An 18,815-nucleotide genomic window follows, 5' to 3' on the forward strand; every position below is an offset into this window, starting at 1 on the left:
TTGTAAATAGTACTGTGACTTAATCTCCTGTAAAGCAAAAAGCACTGCTTTTCTGTTCAGAAACCTTCAGTGATTCTGTTGCCCTAGATTATCAAGTGGGAAGTATTTGCTTTAAAGTGCTAACCAGGGCCTCTCTTGTTATCTTTATTTTTGACTCTTTTCCAAGATGTACCTTCTTTTATTTTCAGACCTGCCTGTTCCCTGTCCCCTATGCAACCATACCAGCCTTCACCTCAGTGTCTTCCTTTACACTGTGTTATGTTTCCTTGTCCTGAGGGAGACACTTCCTTCCACCTGCGTACGTCCTTCGAGTTCTGCCTTTTCTCATACACCTGCCTTTTCTTCTTATTTTTTCTTTTTCATACAGTATAACAGATCCTGTTTTTGTAGTTGATATGTTACACCTTTTTATCCTTATAATTAGTCATGTTGGTTTCATCTCCATGTCATTTACAAGCTCTTTGATAGATTGGACTGTATCTTGTGATCTTCCATAACATCTAATACAATACTGGTCACCTAGAGAGGTATTTATGATCAGCTATTTACTTGAGTGAAGGATCAAATTTTCAACTTGGCTTTCTCTCCTTAGTTATTTTGAGTTCAAAACTATTGAGACTTCAGGGGATTTACAAAAAATACTAAGTGTCTCTCCAGTGTTACTGAGAAATCCTTATGCTGAATAAATATATGGTTAACAGGCTAATACGTACTTTCATTTTTAATAAGTATAAGTTACAGAGGGTCAACTACTTGGCTGTCAGTTTCACACATAGAATTCATAAGTTAATTCATTTCAGCTGCTGGTTTGAAAATTTATTTTTAAGGCAATTTACATCATTCCACTGAAGTTTTTTTCCCCCCACCAGGACCCACAAACTCCTTGAAGTATGTCCCCTTAGTAACAGGCTTAGCCTCTGCCCGAAACTTGGAACATTTGGAAATGGTTCGAGTTCCTTTCCTTGGAGGTCTTATCCAACACGTAGTTGAAGACAGTTGGAGATCAGGTACTCATTTTACTTTAGTTACTGAATACTTTTTAAATCCATTTAAAAAATTATTACGCTTTTATAGCTTCTCTTGTGAGTCATTTTAAAAGAAAATGCTTGTTAGTAATTGCCCTTTCTGTCTGGTGTGTAATGGAGAATAACCATGAGCATGGGATAGCAGTCTTTTTTTTTTTTTTTTATGCTGTGTTCAACCGTCTCAAAATAAATAGTACAGTGGTAAGGCATGTTTTCTGGCTTGTTAATACTTATTAGTTAATCATACATCTGTTGTATTTAGAATTTTTCTGAGAGATACAGGGATTTCAAGCGTCCATTGGTGATAAGAGACGATTTTTGACTTGTATACCTTAGGTCTACAAAAGGACTCAGTCATTAGTAATAATAGTATCTGACATTTGTCTATTACTTGATGGTATATAAAATGCTTTCATTCATGTTGGGGCTTCTGGGTGGTTCAGTCAGTTGGGCGTCCGACTCTTGATTTCAGCTCAGGTCATGATCTCATGGTTTGTGGGATTGAGCCCCATGTTGGGCTCCGTGCTGGCAGTGCAGAGCCTGCTTGGGATTCTCATTCTCCCTCTCTCTGTCCCTCCCTCCCTCTCTGTCTCAAAATAAATAAATAAACTTTAAAAAAAATAAATAAAAGGGTTTCATGTGTATCACTTGGATATTGGATCTGTTCATCAGATGATGGCTTTGAAAAGAAAAATATATTTTACTCTCTAGGTCCTTTCATGGTTTTTGAAATAATGATATGTGATGGAATGTGCTCCACGTTAAACATCTCACTGCACTAAAAATAGTAAGAAATTCAGCTAGTTAGGTAATTAATAGTTGAGAACTAAAAATCTAACTTTGTATATTTGAAATACAAGTGGAAAATTATTAAGTACCATTGGTAACAAATTGACATTCTTAATACTGTTAAAATATGAGTAAGCACTACATTTTTAGGCATTTTGTCAGTCTAGTCTGACGTAAGTAGACTTCATTACATCGTGTAAAGGGGATGGAGCAGGCCCCCTCGAGATTAACAGCATTATTTTTACTGCATGGCTGTAGCTAGCAGGAAAAAGTCAGGGGTAAGGAGACCACAGTGAAACCATTTATCAGAAGACCTAGAGGGAGATGCCAAAAGTTAAGAGTTTGTATCCACATCCTGAGAGAGAAACAGACTTTTCTCTGCTAATGGGGGTTTAAGAATGATTCTACCTTATATTTTACTTAAGGAGTCAGCATACCTCACACAAAAGTTAATTCCAGATGACTCATAGATCCAAATGTGAAAAACAAAAAGTTTGTAAAAGAAAACGTAGGAGAATATCTTTTTGACCTTAGGTAGACAAAGATTTATTATTAAACAGGTTACCAAAAAGCACTTAACCATGAAGAAAAAATTGATAAACTACTATATTAAAATTAAGATTTTTTCCATTCATCAAAGGCACGATTAAGAGAGTGAAAAGCCAGGCTACCGAGTGGGAGAATCCATTGGCGATACAGATACCAGATAGAGGACTTGTATCTAGAATATATGAAGTACTCTTAAGGTTAATGAGAAAAAGGCAGAAAATGGGGATACAACTTGAATAGAAAAAACTTCACAAAAGGGGATAACCAAATGGGCAATAAACATGAAAAAATAATAAATGTCATTAATCTATTAGGGAAATGCAAAAAATAAAATTACAGTGTGATACACAAACACTAAAATGACTATGCCTAAGCATGACTGACATGAAAAAGACAATAGTGTTCCATACACTGCTGGTGAGTATAAACTGATATAATCACTGGAAATACCGTTCGATAATATCTACTAAAGTTGATTATATGCATATCAACAGTCGCATTCCTGGTGTCAAATACAACAGAAGTGCATACATACGATTATCAGGAGACATACCCAAAATTGTTCACAGTAGCACTATTCATAATAGCCTCCAAATGAGAACCACCCAGATGCCTATCAGCAACAGCATGGATGATTAAAATGTGACATCTTCGTGCAAAAGAATATTACACAGCAATGTGAATGAATAAACTACCGCTATATGCAACAATCTAGATGAATCTCATAAGCAAAATGTTCAATAAAAGAAACCAAATACAGAAGTACATACTGTATGGTTTTAATTCATAAAAGTTGAAAGTCAATCTTGAGAAAATTCATTGAGCTGTATACATTAATAATTTGTGTGCTTTTTTTTGCTCTATATTTGCAAGTTTCAAAAACATGGGAAAAAAAACCCAGTTGACATTAAGGAAGTGCTTGCTGGTCTTGTTCTGTATGTTCTATTGGAGGTTCAAACCTTGGCTAGAAAATGTCAGGATCCCTTCTTTAATGGTTTCCTTATGAACTTCTGGTTTTCTGAAAATCCTTTCTCAAACGCCTCAGTAATTTGGAGTAATGTTTTGATGCTGTCAGAGTGTCTTTTCAGAAGGACAGTATCTATCCATTTTCATCTCTTTCTGGGAAATGACTAGTAGCCATAATTCATATTGAGATATTAATATGAATGGAAAGACAAGCTTAGATTTACTTTTTTTTTTTTTTTTTTTTCAACGTTTATTTTATTTTTTGGGACAGAGAGAGACAGAGCATGAACGGGGGAGGGACAGAGAGAGAGGGAGACACAGAATCGGAAACAGGCTCCAGGCTCTGAGCCATCAGCCCAGAGCCTGACGCGGGGCTCGAACTCACGGACCGTGAGATCGTGACCTGGCTGAAGTCGGACGCTTAACCGACTGCGCCACCCAGGCGCCCCAGATTTACTTTTAACCAAAGAGTTATCATCTGAAGTGTGTAAAAGTGTGTATAAATACTTTACTAAAAGTGCTGTGGTCAAACAAAATACTGTTTTTGTTCATTTTCTCCCTTAACTAGGTGGTTTTAGAAATTTGCACACTATTGTTTTGGGAGCTTGCAAAAATGCTCTTGAAGTAGATCTTGGTTACCTCATCATCACTGCTGCTCGTAGGTATGTTTCCTCTTCACATTGCCTTTTGTCTTAGAATTACGTTTTTTCCGGTTTTCCAAAAATTGGGGGAGTGTATGTATGAAGTTTGATTATGCCTTGTCCCGATTTAAAATACAAAGGAGTTGTTTACATTAGCATCAGGGTGTCACTTATTGGTAATCTTGTGTTATATATAACTGCTGACCAGTCGAGCTGCACTCCAGATCCAGCAAACTCTGAAAGGGTGTGGTCTCACCTCAGAAGAGCAGTCAACATTCTGGAAGTGCCTGAGAGTCCAACAGAAGTCAGCATTGATGCACTGGTTTCTGCAGCTCTCTTGGGAACCATGTATTTCAACCTATATGATTTTGGAATGATTTCAGTTAGTTGGTGACAGTATTTGCTATTTAGAAATCAGTATTTTAAATCAGCTTTTTAAGAGTCCCGAACTTGTAACACTTTTATATTTTTAACATATCTTTCTTTGCATCAGTTTATGCCACATTTAACTGTTTCCTACAGATCAAAAGTCTACCTCTACTTTTGTTTTATTTAAATTGAGGTAACCACTTTTTAAATTTATTCAAAAACAAAACTCTTGCTCTCTATCAATAGTATATTAAGAATATAAATTAAAATGGTTTCTAACTTTAAGTAAGTAGGTTTTGTTACCCAATATAGAACTATAATCTTTGTTAAAATGGTACGTTAACAGCTAGCATAAAAAAGATGTGAAAGAAATAACACCAGATGCAGATTCTGACTTTTAACTTAACCAGGGTTAAGAAAGCACCTTGAGGAGCATCTGGGTGGCTCAGTCAGTTAAGTGTCTGACTTATTGTTAAGTGTCTGATTTATTGTTCATGGGTTTGAGCCCCACGTCGAGCTCTGTGCTGACAGTTCAGAGCCTGGAGCCTGCTTCGGATTCTGTGTCTCCCGCTCTCTCTGCCCCTCCCCCACTGGTGCTCTGAAAAATAAACATTAAAGAGAATTTTTTTTTTAAAGAAAAAGAAAGCACCTTGAAAGGATATAAGATTCTTACTGTATAATTCATTGTTAACTAATGTAACTTCAGTGTACCGCCTAAGATGTGCCCACACTTTGCAAAATGCTCCTTTGAAGGAAACATCTCAGCGTGCCTGTGTGGCTTAGTCGGTTATGCATCTCACTTTTGATTTCGGCTCAGGTCACGATCTCGTGGTTCATGACATCAAGCCCCACTAACAGTGTGGAGCCTTCTTGGGATTGTCTCTCTCTCTCTCTCTCTCTCTCTCTCTCTCTCTCTCAAAATAAATTTTAAAAACTTAAAAAACAAAACATCCCTAATGTTTTTTAGTAGAGGAGGGGGAAGTTGTTTGCCTTTGGCACTCCAATAAGATGAACTTCTTTCAGAAGTTCATATGTTAGGAAGACCCTTTGATTCTGATGGTTTTTGTTTTACTCTGATATTTATCTCTTTGTTCATAGGTTACATGAAGTTCGGATCCAGCCTTCCCTAACCAAAGATGGCGTCTTTTCTGCCCTAAAGATGGCAGAGTTGGAGTTCCCCCAGTTTGAAACACTTCATCTGGGATATGTAGATGAGTTTTTGCTGCAGAGTAAGACTTAATCAACTGTTTTTATTCTCTGGAATTGCTGTAGAGAACTTACTTGACAAACTGAAACCTGAATTGAGATATGCCGTATTTTCTTGAATATTAGCTTAAAATCTTAGGTGCTCTCTCTTCTTGAAAAAGAAACTTGTAATTTCAACTTGAAGTGTCAGTGATTTTTTTTTCCCATATTGCTTCTGATTTAGCATATTATGGAAAATATATGATTAACAGTATACAAAAAAAAAAAGTCCTTACCTACATTTGATATTGTCTCCATTTTACTGCCCAAGTTTCTTTCCCATTCTGCTTCATTTTTTTCACAGAACATCATCCTTGGTTCCATTTGTTGAATTTGATCTGCCACACTTCTTGAAGCTTTTGATGGTCCTCTCAGATGAGGTTCCATTCCCTGTCCATGCTCTTCATTTCCATAATAAGCCCGCTGGGGGTTCTGGATTTCCCAGATAGTGTGAGCACGTAATGGTCAGTATTCATTTGATGATGCTCGCTGTTGGAAGGCTTGTTCACAGCATTTTCTGGAATGTATTTACAACTGGGAACTCATTCAGTTGGGTTTGAATGCATGTCAATTCATTATTCAAGCTTTTCTCCCCATGACATTAATCAGACATGCAAGATCATTTCTACCACCAGCATGTTTTGATTTTTGCAAGAATTAGTTTCTTCCCCATGTAATTTATAACAAGTCTTTTTACTCACTATCATACTAGATGGCATTTTTTCTCAGGCTCTAATTTGCATTGTAGAAGAACATAAGAAGGCTCAGTTCCTCTAGTCAGGACAATCTAGGTCAAACAGATGTCACAGTAATGTTTTGTTCACTTTTTCTTTGTGGCGGTGCTCATTATTACATATGAAGGATTGAGAAAGCAAATCCTTATCTTCTTGCCAATTTAACGTGGGAATCCTTTTTAATGTGTATAACTTTGAAAAAGATTGGCTTTTCACCAACACAGCTTTAAAATGCTAAATTCATATAAAGTGAATGTATTTGATCTCAGACTTTTCTAGTTTTGATTGAGGTTGGTTCCATTCTGTGTGTTGTTTCTACAATATCTTATGTGTGACCCAACACAATTTTTAACTTGGTAATTGGTGTTCTTTCTATAATTGTATTTATTCCTCTTTTCCAAAGCTCAAAACTTGACAAATTTTCTATCTTCAAGATGGCCAAATTTAGGTCCACTGAAAGATAGTCTTGAAGAGCTGTCTTTATTATTTTTTTTTAAGTTTATTTTGAGGGAAAGAGAGCAAGCAGGGGAGGGGCAGAGGGAAAGGGAGAGAGAATCCCAAGCCGACTCCGCGCTGTCAGCGCAGAGCCTGATGCAGGGCTCAAACTCACAAACTGTGAGAGTTTAACCAACTGAGCCACCCAGGTGTGCCCAAGAGTTGTCTTTATAACCAGCTATTTCCCTGTAGGTATCTCTTTCCCCTTAACACACCTTCAGTAGAAAAACACTTTACCTTTTGACTACTACTGTGCTTTGCAGTATAACTTGTTTCATAGTCCCTTTGATAGAAGTCTCGTCTTGACCTTTCGTAAGCAATTCTTGTCTTCATATTTGCTGCAGTTCACCCATTTCTCCATATACATACTTGCCTCCGTTCCTCCAGAGACAGCCTAGGATTCTTTGTCTCACGGTGATGACAGGTGCCTCTAACAGACTGTCTGGGAAGGAATGTATACTTCATCCCTTAAACTCACTCTTCCAGTGATTTAGATTTTGAAGCATCTTTCCAGAAGGTGGAGGTGGCATCACCTCTAGTAAAACTTGTATCATTGTTTTGTTGCAAAGACTTGGCAAAACTTAAATGGAAACAGCACCTTTGTGGCCCATACATGTATGGCAGAAATGATAGTGCCAGGTTGGGGATATGGATATGCTGAAAAGCAGATGCTATGTGTTAAGAATATAAGAAAAGTCACCTAAAACTCTTTAAAAACCAGAGCAGTATAGTCTTTGGTGCTGGGGCTTTGGAGAGCGGGGGAGAGACCTGCCTCATAATTGATGGGACCTTGGGCAGGTGACTTAAGTTCATGTTTTCCCATTTGTTACAGCGGAGGTAAGACCACTTCCCACTTTTCCCTCAGATGGTTTGGAGGAGTCAGTAATAAAACCAGTTTTATCGTTACAGTCTCTGACATTTAGAAAGCATTTAGTGAATGGTAGCTTTTACTTTTAGCTGACCTGTGGGCTAAAGAAAAAGGAAACAAAAATGAGTTCTAGGTGATATCATCAGGGTGTTTGAGGGAGTATGATAATCCGGAGACCCTAAGAGCCAGAAGAAGGAGGTGGCCTCCAAGGAGTGAACATCAGGTGGGTTTATCATGTTAGGTTGCAGCATTTATGCAGACAGGGAACAGAGCCAGTTCAAGATTTACCCAGTCATTAGAGAGAAGACAAGTTTCAAGTCCAAAGGACAAGAAAACAGCCTGCTGTTTTTATAAGCAGGCTGAAGAAAATTGCTCACTCAAACTGTAAAGGATGGCTTAAGGTAAACTCTGCAAGAAATGCCAGAAAATACCAAAAACAGGGACTATAGGAGAGTGACCGTGACCTGTGTGGAGAGCAAAATTGGTAGAGCTTGGAGTAAATAGTTGTAAATGTGTTCTGGGCTAAAGGTGTCGGTCCCTGCCATATGCAGGGCAGCTTCATCAGAGCAACAGTTTCATTTGTGTTTTGTGTCAGATGGCAGTAAGGACTGTGAGAGACATTGATGAGAGTGCCTGCACCCCAGCACTACGCTGGACACAGAAATTATAGCTGTAAACTAGTCACACTCCCTTTTTCCTTCAAATTGCTTATAGTCAAGTGGACCATCTTAGAGAGTAGGGGCAGGCAGCTAGGGGAAATGAGGACAAAAGGCGAATAATGAGGTAGGCTTTCCAGTGCCATCTAGTCTAGTAGGAGGATCCTCTTTTACTAATCCCTACCTCTCCGACCCTCAGTCTGTGCCTATGACAGGAGGCACTAAAGCCCAGTGGGAGAGGGAGTGGGTGTATTTGAGTTAGAAGTCCACTTTCTGGGGATGGGCACCTCTTTACTAAGCAATACCACAGGGGCTAAGAATGAGTCTGATTTCCCAGTTTACTTTTTTCTTCGTGGCCATACCCGACTCCAAAAACACGATCCTGTTACTGTGAAAGAGAATTACATATTAAAGATCTTATTTTTCTTTTCAAAAGGTAAAACTAAAACTTCCCTGTAAGTGTGAACTAATACAATATGTTGTTTTACTTTTAAGAATTTTTGCTTTTTTTCCTTTCCTAAACAATTGAAAATAATATGTTTCTACTAGCTATCCCTTGGCTTTTAATATAAATTTTTATTTTGCAATATAAATGGTATTTGCACAGACTACCTAACCTAAAATTGTACTCAAACCTGAACACATGATGGATAGATGACCCAGAACGGTCATGGAGAGTGATATACTAGATGTTAAAATAAAGAATTGGCAACGTTCCATGACATTTAAGAATTTCTCTCTCTGTCTCTCTCTTTTTTTTTTTTTTTTTTTTTTTTTTAATTTCTCTTTCTAGGTAGAATGGCGAATGCAGATCTGGTAAAGTATGGTTTGGCCGATGTGGTAGAAAATCCTGGTATCATCACCGATATAGGGATGAAGGCAGTCAATGAAGTTTTTTCCTGTATCAAATACCTGGCAATTTATAATTGCCCCCATCTACATAACCCATACAATTGGATCTCAGGTACTGTAGGCTTAACTAAGGCTATGTCTGACTGGTATCGAAAGTAATATGTTTTTCTTTTTTTCTCTGTGTGGTTACGAATTGCATTCCTATTGTAAAAATGTAGATATTTTGTATGGATCGTTCGTACAAGTTCTGGGAACCTTTGATAATGAACTTGGAATTCTGTCAGTGCTTCTTCGAACTCTGAAATTCTCTGCCTAGAAATTGGCACTGTCTAGGTTATGGATTCAACTTCCCTGAATTTTATATATATTTCATTCAGTCAGGGACATAAAATTAATGTTAGCAGTTTTGCCTGGGATATTTGTTTTCTCTGAATTACCTTCAAATGGCACATCATCTAAAAGGACAAAGTGGGTATGTATTTAAAAAAAAAAAACAACAAAACTTTAATTAGGTGACATGTTTAACATTAACTTGTATTGAACTGTTCAGTTGCCTTAAAATCCTTGGCTATTTCAGCTTTCCTCTCCCCACCTGATCCCTTATGTGTACAAGTGTGACTTTTGTGATTGATATGTTTCCTTATTTGGGGGGGTTCATTTTCCTTCCTGAGTTTCTTTAAGGCCCTTCTTGAATACCTAAATTCGCAAACCTTTAAGTGAATTCAGAGCTAGAGAACTTTCGTTGTGACATCATCTTTCACCAAACCAGGCCCCCTCACTGCCACCCGCAGAACAGCTCCTCTACTGTCTGCGCTGCCTCACAGGGGTACTGCAGCCCCTTGCAGGGCCGTCTCCAGCCTATCTTCTTCGGGCTCTGGGGCATCTGCTGAGATGACTCATTAGAATGGCCATGTCTCCTCTGCTGGAAGTGAAATCCTGTCCCTGGCCCAGCTGCACCAAAAAGTTATTGGGAAATACAAACTAGGTTGTAGCAAGCATAGATCACTTTTAAAAAATAACATTTATTGGATTTTTGGTTTGTTTGTTTTCTTAAATACAGAAGAGTATAAAGAAGAAAACAAAAAATGGCCTATAATCCCATCACTCAGAACTCCTGTTAACACTTAAAAACTAAAAGTAATACATGCACTTGATAAACAATACCAAACAGTACAGAAAGGTACAAAATGAAAAGTCTCCTCTTCTCAAAGGTAACCACCATCAACGGTTTCTTATATATTCTTCTGGACAGATTATTTTGTGCATATTGCAGCCTATACATGTATTGCATTTCAAAATGATTTATATATACAAAAGGACCTTACTATGTGTATCCTCTCCTGTAGCTTGTTTTTCACACTCGGAATATCTGGGAGAGCTTTCCATAGCAATACTCAATTCTCCTTCATTCTTTTAAAAGAGCTGCATAATGTTGTATTAAATGAATGCACCAACATCTCTTTAGTGTCCTATTGTTGAAGAGGCCTGTAGGTTGTTGAATGGATCACATTTTAAATCAAGGCTGACTTGGTTTCCAGTTAATGGTTCCCAAGCTATGTAGTTCTCACAGTGAAATTAGGTAAGGAAACATCATAGGTTAGTCAACAAGTTTTTGAGATCATGAGAGAAGAGCAAAGTTCTTTAAAGAAAAAGGATTGGAAAGTATTTGTGACCTATAGCAAAATTCATCTGTAGTGGAGAAAATGGAGAAAATGTTAAATTCTCTGGCCATGCCATTTCTCCAACAGACCACTCAAGATGGACTCGATTGGTTGATATCAACTTAGTGCGGTGCCATGCTTTGAAGCTGGACTCCTTTGGCCAGTTTATTGAATTGTTGCCCAGCCTGGAGTTTATTTCGCTAGACCAGATGTTTCGTGAGCCACCCAAAGTAAGTCACATTTGTGGGATTTTTTATTTGTTTTAATACTCAAGGAAAAACACAAAACCTAAGTGATTTCCTTTCTAATATGCCTTTACATTATAATTAGACTTTTTACTGCTAGCTTCAGTGAAGGCATAAAGGTTATAATGTTACATGGTCCCTTGTTCTGGTAAGGGGTCTCCAGAGAAGGGGAAGGAAAATGTAAGTGGAAAGCTGTCTCCGTCAGTTCTACAAACAAGGTAAGGTAAAAGCAACGGTGGAAATTTGAGCCAAGCCAAATTTACTACTCAGTTAGTTGGGAGAATAAATCTCTGCTTAGGAACCTCAAATATATGGGGTGCCTGGGTGGCTCAAGTAGGTTAGGTGCCTGACTCTTGATTTTGGCCCCAGGTCAAGATCTCGTGGTTTGTGAGATCGAGCCTCCCCCTGACCCCCAGTTGTGTCAGGCTCTGTGCTGATAGTGTGGAACCTGCTTGAGATTCTCTCTCTTTTTCTCTCTTTGTCTCTCCCCTGCTTGTACTCATGCTCTCTCTCAAAATATATAAACATTAAAAAAAAAAAAAAAAAAAGGAACCTCAGATATAAATAAGGATTAAGGATTTATTTTGGAAATGTTTTACTTTGCTGTTCTCTTTCCTGTGCATATCCTGAAAAATCTGAGATTGTCTAATTGTTCAGAATGTTATTTTTAAACTACTTCACAAATAACACTTTTCATTCACCCTGTAATAAAAACTTGATGTTTCAACTAATTATCTTCTCTCTCCTCAGTTTTTTTTTCCTCTTCTCAGTTCTTAATTTTTTTTTTTTTTTAATGTTTATTTATTTGAGAGAGACAGAGTGCAAACTGGGGAGGAGCAGAGAGAGAGGGAGACCCAGAATCCGAAGCAGGCTCCAGGCTCTGAGCTGTCAGCACAGAGCCCAACATGGGGCTCGAACCCACAAACCGTGAGATCATGACCTAAGCTGAAGTCTGACGCTTAACCAACTGAGCCACCCAGGAGCCCCTCTCCTCAGTTCTTAATGGTCACATTCCCACTGTTGGAAGCAGTATAATATAGTGGGGGGAGGCTCAGGATTTGAGGTTAGAATGTGGGGTTTCAGGTCGCAGCTATAGCACAGACCTCTTTCCACTGTGCATTTTATCACCTATAAATCCAGACTGATAACACTTTGTCTTGCTTGCCTTTAATAAGGTCCTTTATGCATATGTGAAAGTCGTGCTATGTAGATATTCTTACATAAAGATGAAGGAATGTTAAAAATGAAGTGTTCTATACTAACTTCAATGAACACGCATGTGGTTTCGTCTTGCCTTAGGGCTGTGCTCGAGTTGGTCTGAGTGCAGGCACAGGAATCGGGGTTTCCTCGGCCCTTGTTAGCAACCAGAACTCCAACAATGACAATGACAATAATGCCCAGAATAATGCCAACATCCACGATAACAATCACCATCATCCAGATGACTCCGATGAGGAGAACGACTTCCGGCCAGACCTACAGCCAGGAGAGCAGCAGTTTGCAGCCGACGGTAACCCAGATCTTTTGTGAGCTCCAAACAGAAATGATTTTTACTTTGGATTATATTTCTCTGACTGACCCTGTTCTGTTCCCTTCTTCCCCCGTTTCAGTTTGTCACTTTACACATTGGGGGGACCTGGTTGACGAGGCAGATGGGGTGGGTGGTGGATGAAATGTGCCTGTCTGCTTATTTGTTTTAAAGCCATGATGCCTCTCGTCCGTAAAATCTGTAAGGGTACATACAGAATGGGAAGGACACATCAATGCTGTGGAATTTGGGTACAGTGAGCCTTAGAGGCCTGGCTTAACTGAAATTTAAGTTTCAGGATTTGGGCAAAAGAGCATCCCATTCTATCTCCCTGACCAATAGATAGGTAAATTGAATTTCATTGTGGAGACTATTTTTGGATGTTCCTAGATCAGACAAAAATGAATACCAGTCATGTGCTAGATATTGTGTTGGGCACCTCTCACTTGCCTTTCATCATTAAGTCTCAACAGCCACCCAACAAATTAGGTACCTGAGCTAATAAAGACCTGTTGGATTCACTTACGTAATTATCCATGCAGCTCTTCAGTATTGACTAAACACCTGCTGTGTCCAGCCCCTGTGTTCTTAGGCTTCATCTGCCCCTCTGTTGGTGAGTGAGGATGGAGGGAAGTTGTGTTCTTACCACGTTTTCCAGTTTCCCGGTTGACCCTCAAGAACTGGAAAAAGAATCTCTCCACGCCATCTTGTTAGCGCTGTCCTTTTGCTCATTTTCTTGGACACGGTAATTAATGAGAAATAGGGTGCCCTGAGGTTCTGTAAGTGCTTTCATCATGAAAGCACAGTATGTGTTGAGCACGCTTCCCTTTGGGATTGCTCCAAGAATATGGGTCCCGACTGAAGAGTCATCTGTAGGCATTGTCTTCACTTTCTCACCGCACATGTTTTCTGCAGAACTCTCCATTTTGGCTCTCGGTAAAGTCACCAGTGGCTCTGTTAAGAAAGATGATGGTCATTTCTCCACTTGCATCTTATTTAACATCTCAGCAGCATTTGTCATTCTTGTCCACTGCTACCTTCCTGAGATAACTCTTGGCGTCTCTGAAACCATCTTCCTGGTTTTCCTAGTGTCTCACTGGACGTGTCTGCTCAGTTTCCTTTGCCTGCAGCACCTTCTCTATTCTACTTTGACTCTTCATCTGTCTGTCTGTCTGTCTCTACACATTTTCTCTAGATGAGCTCACTCACCGCCAGCTTCGGTACCAACTATATGCTAACGAATTCCTAACCTTTATTTCTAGCTTCAATCTTCTTACTTCTTGAGGTAATTTACAGTTATGTACAACTTTATCCTTTTTATCTCTACATGCGTACTTTTAGGAATTTTAAACTTAGGGCTAAATCTCTCCCCTGACATCCTCCCCCCAAAATACAAAAACTTATCATTAAGCACAGGGTCAGCAGGTGCTAGGACTGAAGGAGGGAGAGTGAGGTCAGGTATTGTCTCTTTGCCTTTTTGCCCCTAAGTACCATCACATAGCACCATGAGGACCTGGACTTCAGAGGACACAGACCATCCATGAGAAACTGTTACAGCAACCACAGTGCAGACCTACCCAAATCCTAGGGACCTCATTGTGGTTGGAGTGGATGCACTGGACAGATGATAGTCTCCAGGAAGTTACATGGCCATAGGCTTCTCAGTACAGAATGGAGAATGCCTTCCATTATGAAATCACATATTGGTGCAGCAGAGATCAAAACGTGTGCAAGAACCCTGTATTTGGTTCATGAGAGAGCAGTGGAACTTTACTAACATCTGAAGCTAAGATTTCAGGAGATGAGACACTTGCATACAGACCGCATTTTGAGGTATAGTGTTGTCAGGTACTCTATCTTCAAATGCCATGAAAGGCTAAGAAGCAAAAGGAATGAATACAGAAATGCCGAGATTGAAGAATCAAACAGTTTCAACCAGAGGAAGGCCAGGAACACCAAAGATGATGGCAGCACTTGTAGAGAAATGCCGATGGTCATATACATGGGTTCCACACATCTCTCTGAGTTGGCAAAATATTTATTTGTATTTGTTACTATATTATTTACCAGTTTGATTCTTTTAAGTGAGAAATAAGGAGCTGGGATGTGACTTATGATCAAAAACAAAAGTGGAAAGATTTCAAATAAAAAAGAAGTGAAGAAAAAAATAATTTAAATAGCAGTACAGGGAGTGGGACTTAGCATTTGTTGAAATGACTGACATTGATGCTTCTACTCTACATGCGAACTTAACAGTAGCTTAAAAATTACTTGAGTTTTGAAAGTGGTATTGACATGTTGATTTAACTCAATTTACAATTTGAAAAGTCTTCATGCATGGGCCACTACTTGGTTTTTGGAACAACCCCAGAATGAAGCAGAGGCCCCCACTCTTTATTGTCTTGTGATACTTAAACTTCATCAGCTTGCATGGAGTAGCAGAGTTTAAAAGAAGGGCATTGTAGAATTTTAAAAGCCATTTAATTTGCATAAGTTAAGTGTCTTTGTTTATAAACTCCTATAACCCTGTTTTTCAGTGAACATTATCATTAAGGTGATGTAGGGCTTCAGAAAATGATTTTATTGCTTGTAGAGTACTGTATTGATTTATCAGAACATTATAATTTGATAAGAATATTATTCTTATATTTGCACTTCCAAAATTCTTAAGATTTAGAATGCTTTATTATGGGCTAGTTATGTTAATTGAAAATGTAAGTTCATTACCTGCATTTTGCAACACTCTAAAACAGGAGTAGGTGTCCATATTTTAGTAATTTGCCTAACATAAAATTACCATGTGTCAAAATCATGCTTCTGTAATTGCTAACACATGTTGCCAAATTGCTTTAATATAATTACCTTTGAAGTAATTATAACCACAAAGCATAGTTTTGCCTATATATCATTTTACCAAATTTCTATCTTGATTTAACACATAAATCCCAGGTACTTACCTACTTTTAAAAATTGTGTACCCTGCTCCCTTCCTTCACCACTGCCCTCTGCCCTCCATTAACCTAAATTAATCTAAGTGAAACTGTTCTGCAGCCTTTGTTTTTGGCAGTGGTTCTCAAACCTTAGTGCATCAGGATTACCTGGAAGACTTGTCAGAACACAGGTTGCTGGGCTTAGCCTTCAGAGGGTCCAAGCTAGTAGGGCTGGGTGGGGCCAGATAACTTTCATTTCTAACAAGTTCCCGAGTGATGCTAATGCTGCTGGTCTGGAGCCGCCATTTAAGAACCATTAATTTTCGGAAAATCCTTATATTTGAAGCCCGAGAATGAGCTACAATGTTTAAAAAAAAAAAAAATCACAGTAAATGCATTTTATTTTATATTTTGGGCAGATAACTGTTAACCATTAAATATTTCTGATACTAGAAATGGTTACATATAAAATCATTTTGTTAAAAGGCAGTGAGTTCTCCTTTATTTTTACAACATTTAATAAAGGTTATAAATTTCTAATCAGGTTTTATATAAAAGAGACCAGTTATATATCTGTAAAAACAGCTCAGATCCGTTAAGGTTTATGACTATGTTTTGTAACAGGATTTTTTACAACCGAAATAACATTTTAGCTGAACAAAACATTTGGTAAACATTGATATTTGATTAAAAGATTGCTTACATAATTTCTGTAAGTTAAAATCATTCTGAAAAAAATGTACTGCCCTGATGATAAAATATCATGACACAAAAGCATCTAAACCAAGAATCATGTCCTCTCTTTTCTTTATCACCACCTCCTTGCTCTCTATGACAAGGACTTGTTACTGTCTTCTAAACATCTCCCCATTTGTTCTCCATTCTCCTTGCCCATTGTACCACCACTGTGCCACATCAGGCTTTAATACCTCTCAGACTGGTCTCCCTGCTTTCTCTCTTGATCAGCTAAAATTAAGTCTTGGAGCAGCAAGGGCAGTCTTGTTAGAACATACACCAGACAGGGTGCCTCGGTGGCTCATTCGGTTAAGCGTACGACTTTGACTTGGGCTCAGGTCATGATCTCACGGTTTGTGAGTTGAGTCCCGCGTCGGGCTCTGCTGACAGCTCGGAGCCCAGAGCCTGCTTTGGATTCTGTGTCCTTCTCTCTCTTCCCCTCCCCCACTTGTGCTCTGTCTCTATCAAAAATAAATAAATGTAAAAAAAAAAAACCATATACCAGGCGACATGGCTCCCTTTCTTCAGACTTTCTAGTAGCTTCCTATTGCCTTAGGAAAAAAATCCAGTTTCTTGATTTGGGCCATAAAACCCTACGTGATCTGGCCTGTCCTCACCTCGTGCTGCTCCCCACCTCACCCACCACACTTGTTGTGACCCAGGCTCGTACCTCCTGTTACACTGACTGCTGCCTCTCAGGATGGCCCTCCCTCCATCTTTGCATGGCTGGTTCCTTCTTGGTATTAGGTCTTAGTTTAAATGTTAATCTCAGAGATATCTTTCCCTACCACCTTTTTATTAATTAAGTTATACTTGGCATGCTAGCTTCAGGTGTACCACATGATGATACTTACAAATAATGTTGTGAAATGATCACCACAATAAGTCTAGTAGACATCTGCCACCATACATCATTACAGCCTTTTTTCTTGTGACGAGAAATGCTAGGATCTACTCTGTCAGTGACTTTGACATATGCAGTACAGTATTAGCTGTAGCCACCATGCTGTACGTCGGTCACATCCTCATGACTTGCCGTCAGGAGTTTGTACCTACTGACCAACTTTCCACCTTAAGTAGCCACCAATTTATTCTCTTTTGTTACATTAAATATTACTATCAGATCTCTTTATTATTGTTTATTAATAGTTCTTCCTTTCCCCAATTGGTGTAACCTCCATGAGAATAGAGATCTTGAATATAATCACTGTTTCTTCGCACCTGGGAACAGTAGCATGTTGTGGTAGGTGCTTAATAAATACTCGAATGAATGAAGGTCATGAAAGAAATTAAGTATAAAGTAACTTTTGGATATGATATTAAACACCTAAAAAGCTGTTGCTCAGCAGCTTTGGAAAACCTTATCACATGGACATAGGAATGTACTTCTGCTCTGATGGTTCACCTCTGTCTGGGAGACATAATTGTAAGCTTTTCAGCGAGGCTTTCTAAGCTTTTCACAATTTGGGGTCCAGGCTACCTGTTTAGCCTTGTTTGCTCTTACACCCTCATCTCAACACAAACACTTTTTCTTTTTTATCACTGGGATACTTACTCTCCAGGAAAATGTAATCTGCATCCTGGTGTATAGGAAGTATCACTTCATATCAGTGAAAACTTCCCTGCCCTGCCCACCAGGAAAACCAGTTGTTCCTTTTTTTGTCATTATTCCCCTTGCAGTTGGACTTTTTTAGCACTTAGCAAGTCTCTTCTGACCTTATTCTGCATTTCTGACATCTCTGTTAGAATGTGTGCATTCTTTTTGAGAGCAGGGACTATAAATTCTCCATTTACTCACTGTCCGTATATTGTAGGTTCAGGAAACACCTCAGTTCAAATCCTAGCAGATTACTAACCTTTTCCTTAACTGCATACAGGAGACTAATAATAGTGCCCTTACAAGATTGCTTTAAGAAATAAGTAAGGTTAGAGTATGGACACGTTGATTACCAACTGCTGTTCATAATTGCTCATAAGAATTAAATGAAGAAAATTGATTGGCCTTTTATCATGACATGTTTGTATGCAAGGTCAGCCCACCTTTGGGCACTAAATGAAATGTAGAATATTGAGGGCTAGAGCTGGGCAGGAATTGGAGATGGGGGACCGAACATAGGAGGGGAATGTGTTTTAGTGTATATTAGAGACCAAAGCAAATCCCACTGTCCCCATAAAATCTCAGATTTCACTGTTGTATATTCCAGAGACATCTAGCTGAATGGTGTCTTCTGTCATAATCCTATTTTGCCTTGTTAACTGTATGAGTTTGTCTTGTCTACCTGAGTAGATTGTTTAGTTCTTTCAGGAACAGGATCTTGTTTTCTCTTTGTTGGTTTGTTCATTTCACCCAGATGGTTGGCTGGTTGATTGATTTGCCAGCCATAGTCATTGAGCACCCCTAGGTACTGAGGATACAGTGACGAACAGGGTGGACACAGTCTCTGCTGCCCTCTGTGTCATGGCCAAGCTGTAATGTGAAGGATGGTACTGCTGTTATCCTGACTCAATCTGAGATCAGGCATACAGG

The 18,815-nt window shown here is 38.8% G+C and overlaps 1 protein-coding gene and 1 long non-coding RNA gene across 10 annotated transcripts in view; one reads left to right on the plus strand and one right to left on the minus strand.

The window, feature by feature from the left end:
• Nucleotides 1-18,815, plus strand: part of FBXO38 (F-box protein 38) — a 56,479-nt gene that overhangs the window by 20,146 nt on the left and 17,518 nt on the right. For all 9 annotated transcript variants that reach the window (XM_060634606.3, XM_060634609.3, XM_060634605.3 and 6 more), the window contains 6 exons: nucleotides 870-1,007; nucleotides 3,898-3,991; nucleotides 5,438-5,568; nucleotides 9,131-9,301; nucleotides 10,938-11,080; nucleotides 12,395-12,605. In XM_060634606.3, the coding sequence (XP_060490589.2) occupies nucleotides 870-1,007; nucleotides 3,898-3,991; nucleotides 5,438-5,568; nucleotides 9,131-9,301; nucleotides 10,938-11,080; nucleotides 12,395-12,605 (888 nt within the window). The remainder of the gene's footprint in view (nucleotides 1-869; nucleotides 1,008-3,897; nucleotides 3,992-5,437; nucleotides 5,569-9,130; nucleotides 9,302-10,937; nucleotides 11,081-12,394; nucleotides 12,606-18,815) is intronic.
• On the minus strand, nucleotides 12,602-14,285 carry LOC132680818 (uncharacterized). Its single transcript, XR_009610719.3, has 3 exons — nucleotides 14,201-14,285; nucleotides 13,270-13,577; nucleotides 12,602-12,822 (listed from the first exon to the last, which is right to left on the minus strand). It is a non-coding gene; the product is annotated as an uncharacterized LOC132680818 (long non-coding RNA).

The sequence above is a fragment of the Panthera onca genome, chromosome A1, assembly GCF_046562875.1.
Source record: "Panthera onca isolate mPanOnc1 chromosome A1, mPanOnc1 haplotype 2, whole genome shotgun sequence".
Lineage (NCBI taxonomy): Eukaryota > Metazoa > Chordata > Mammalia > Carnivora > Felidae > Panthera > Panthera onca.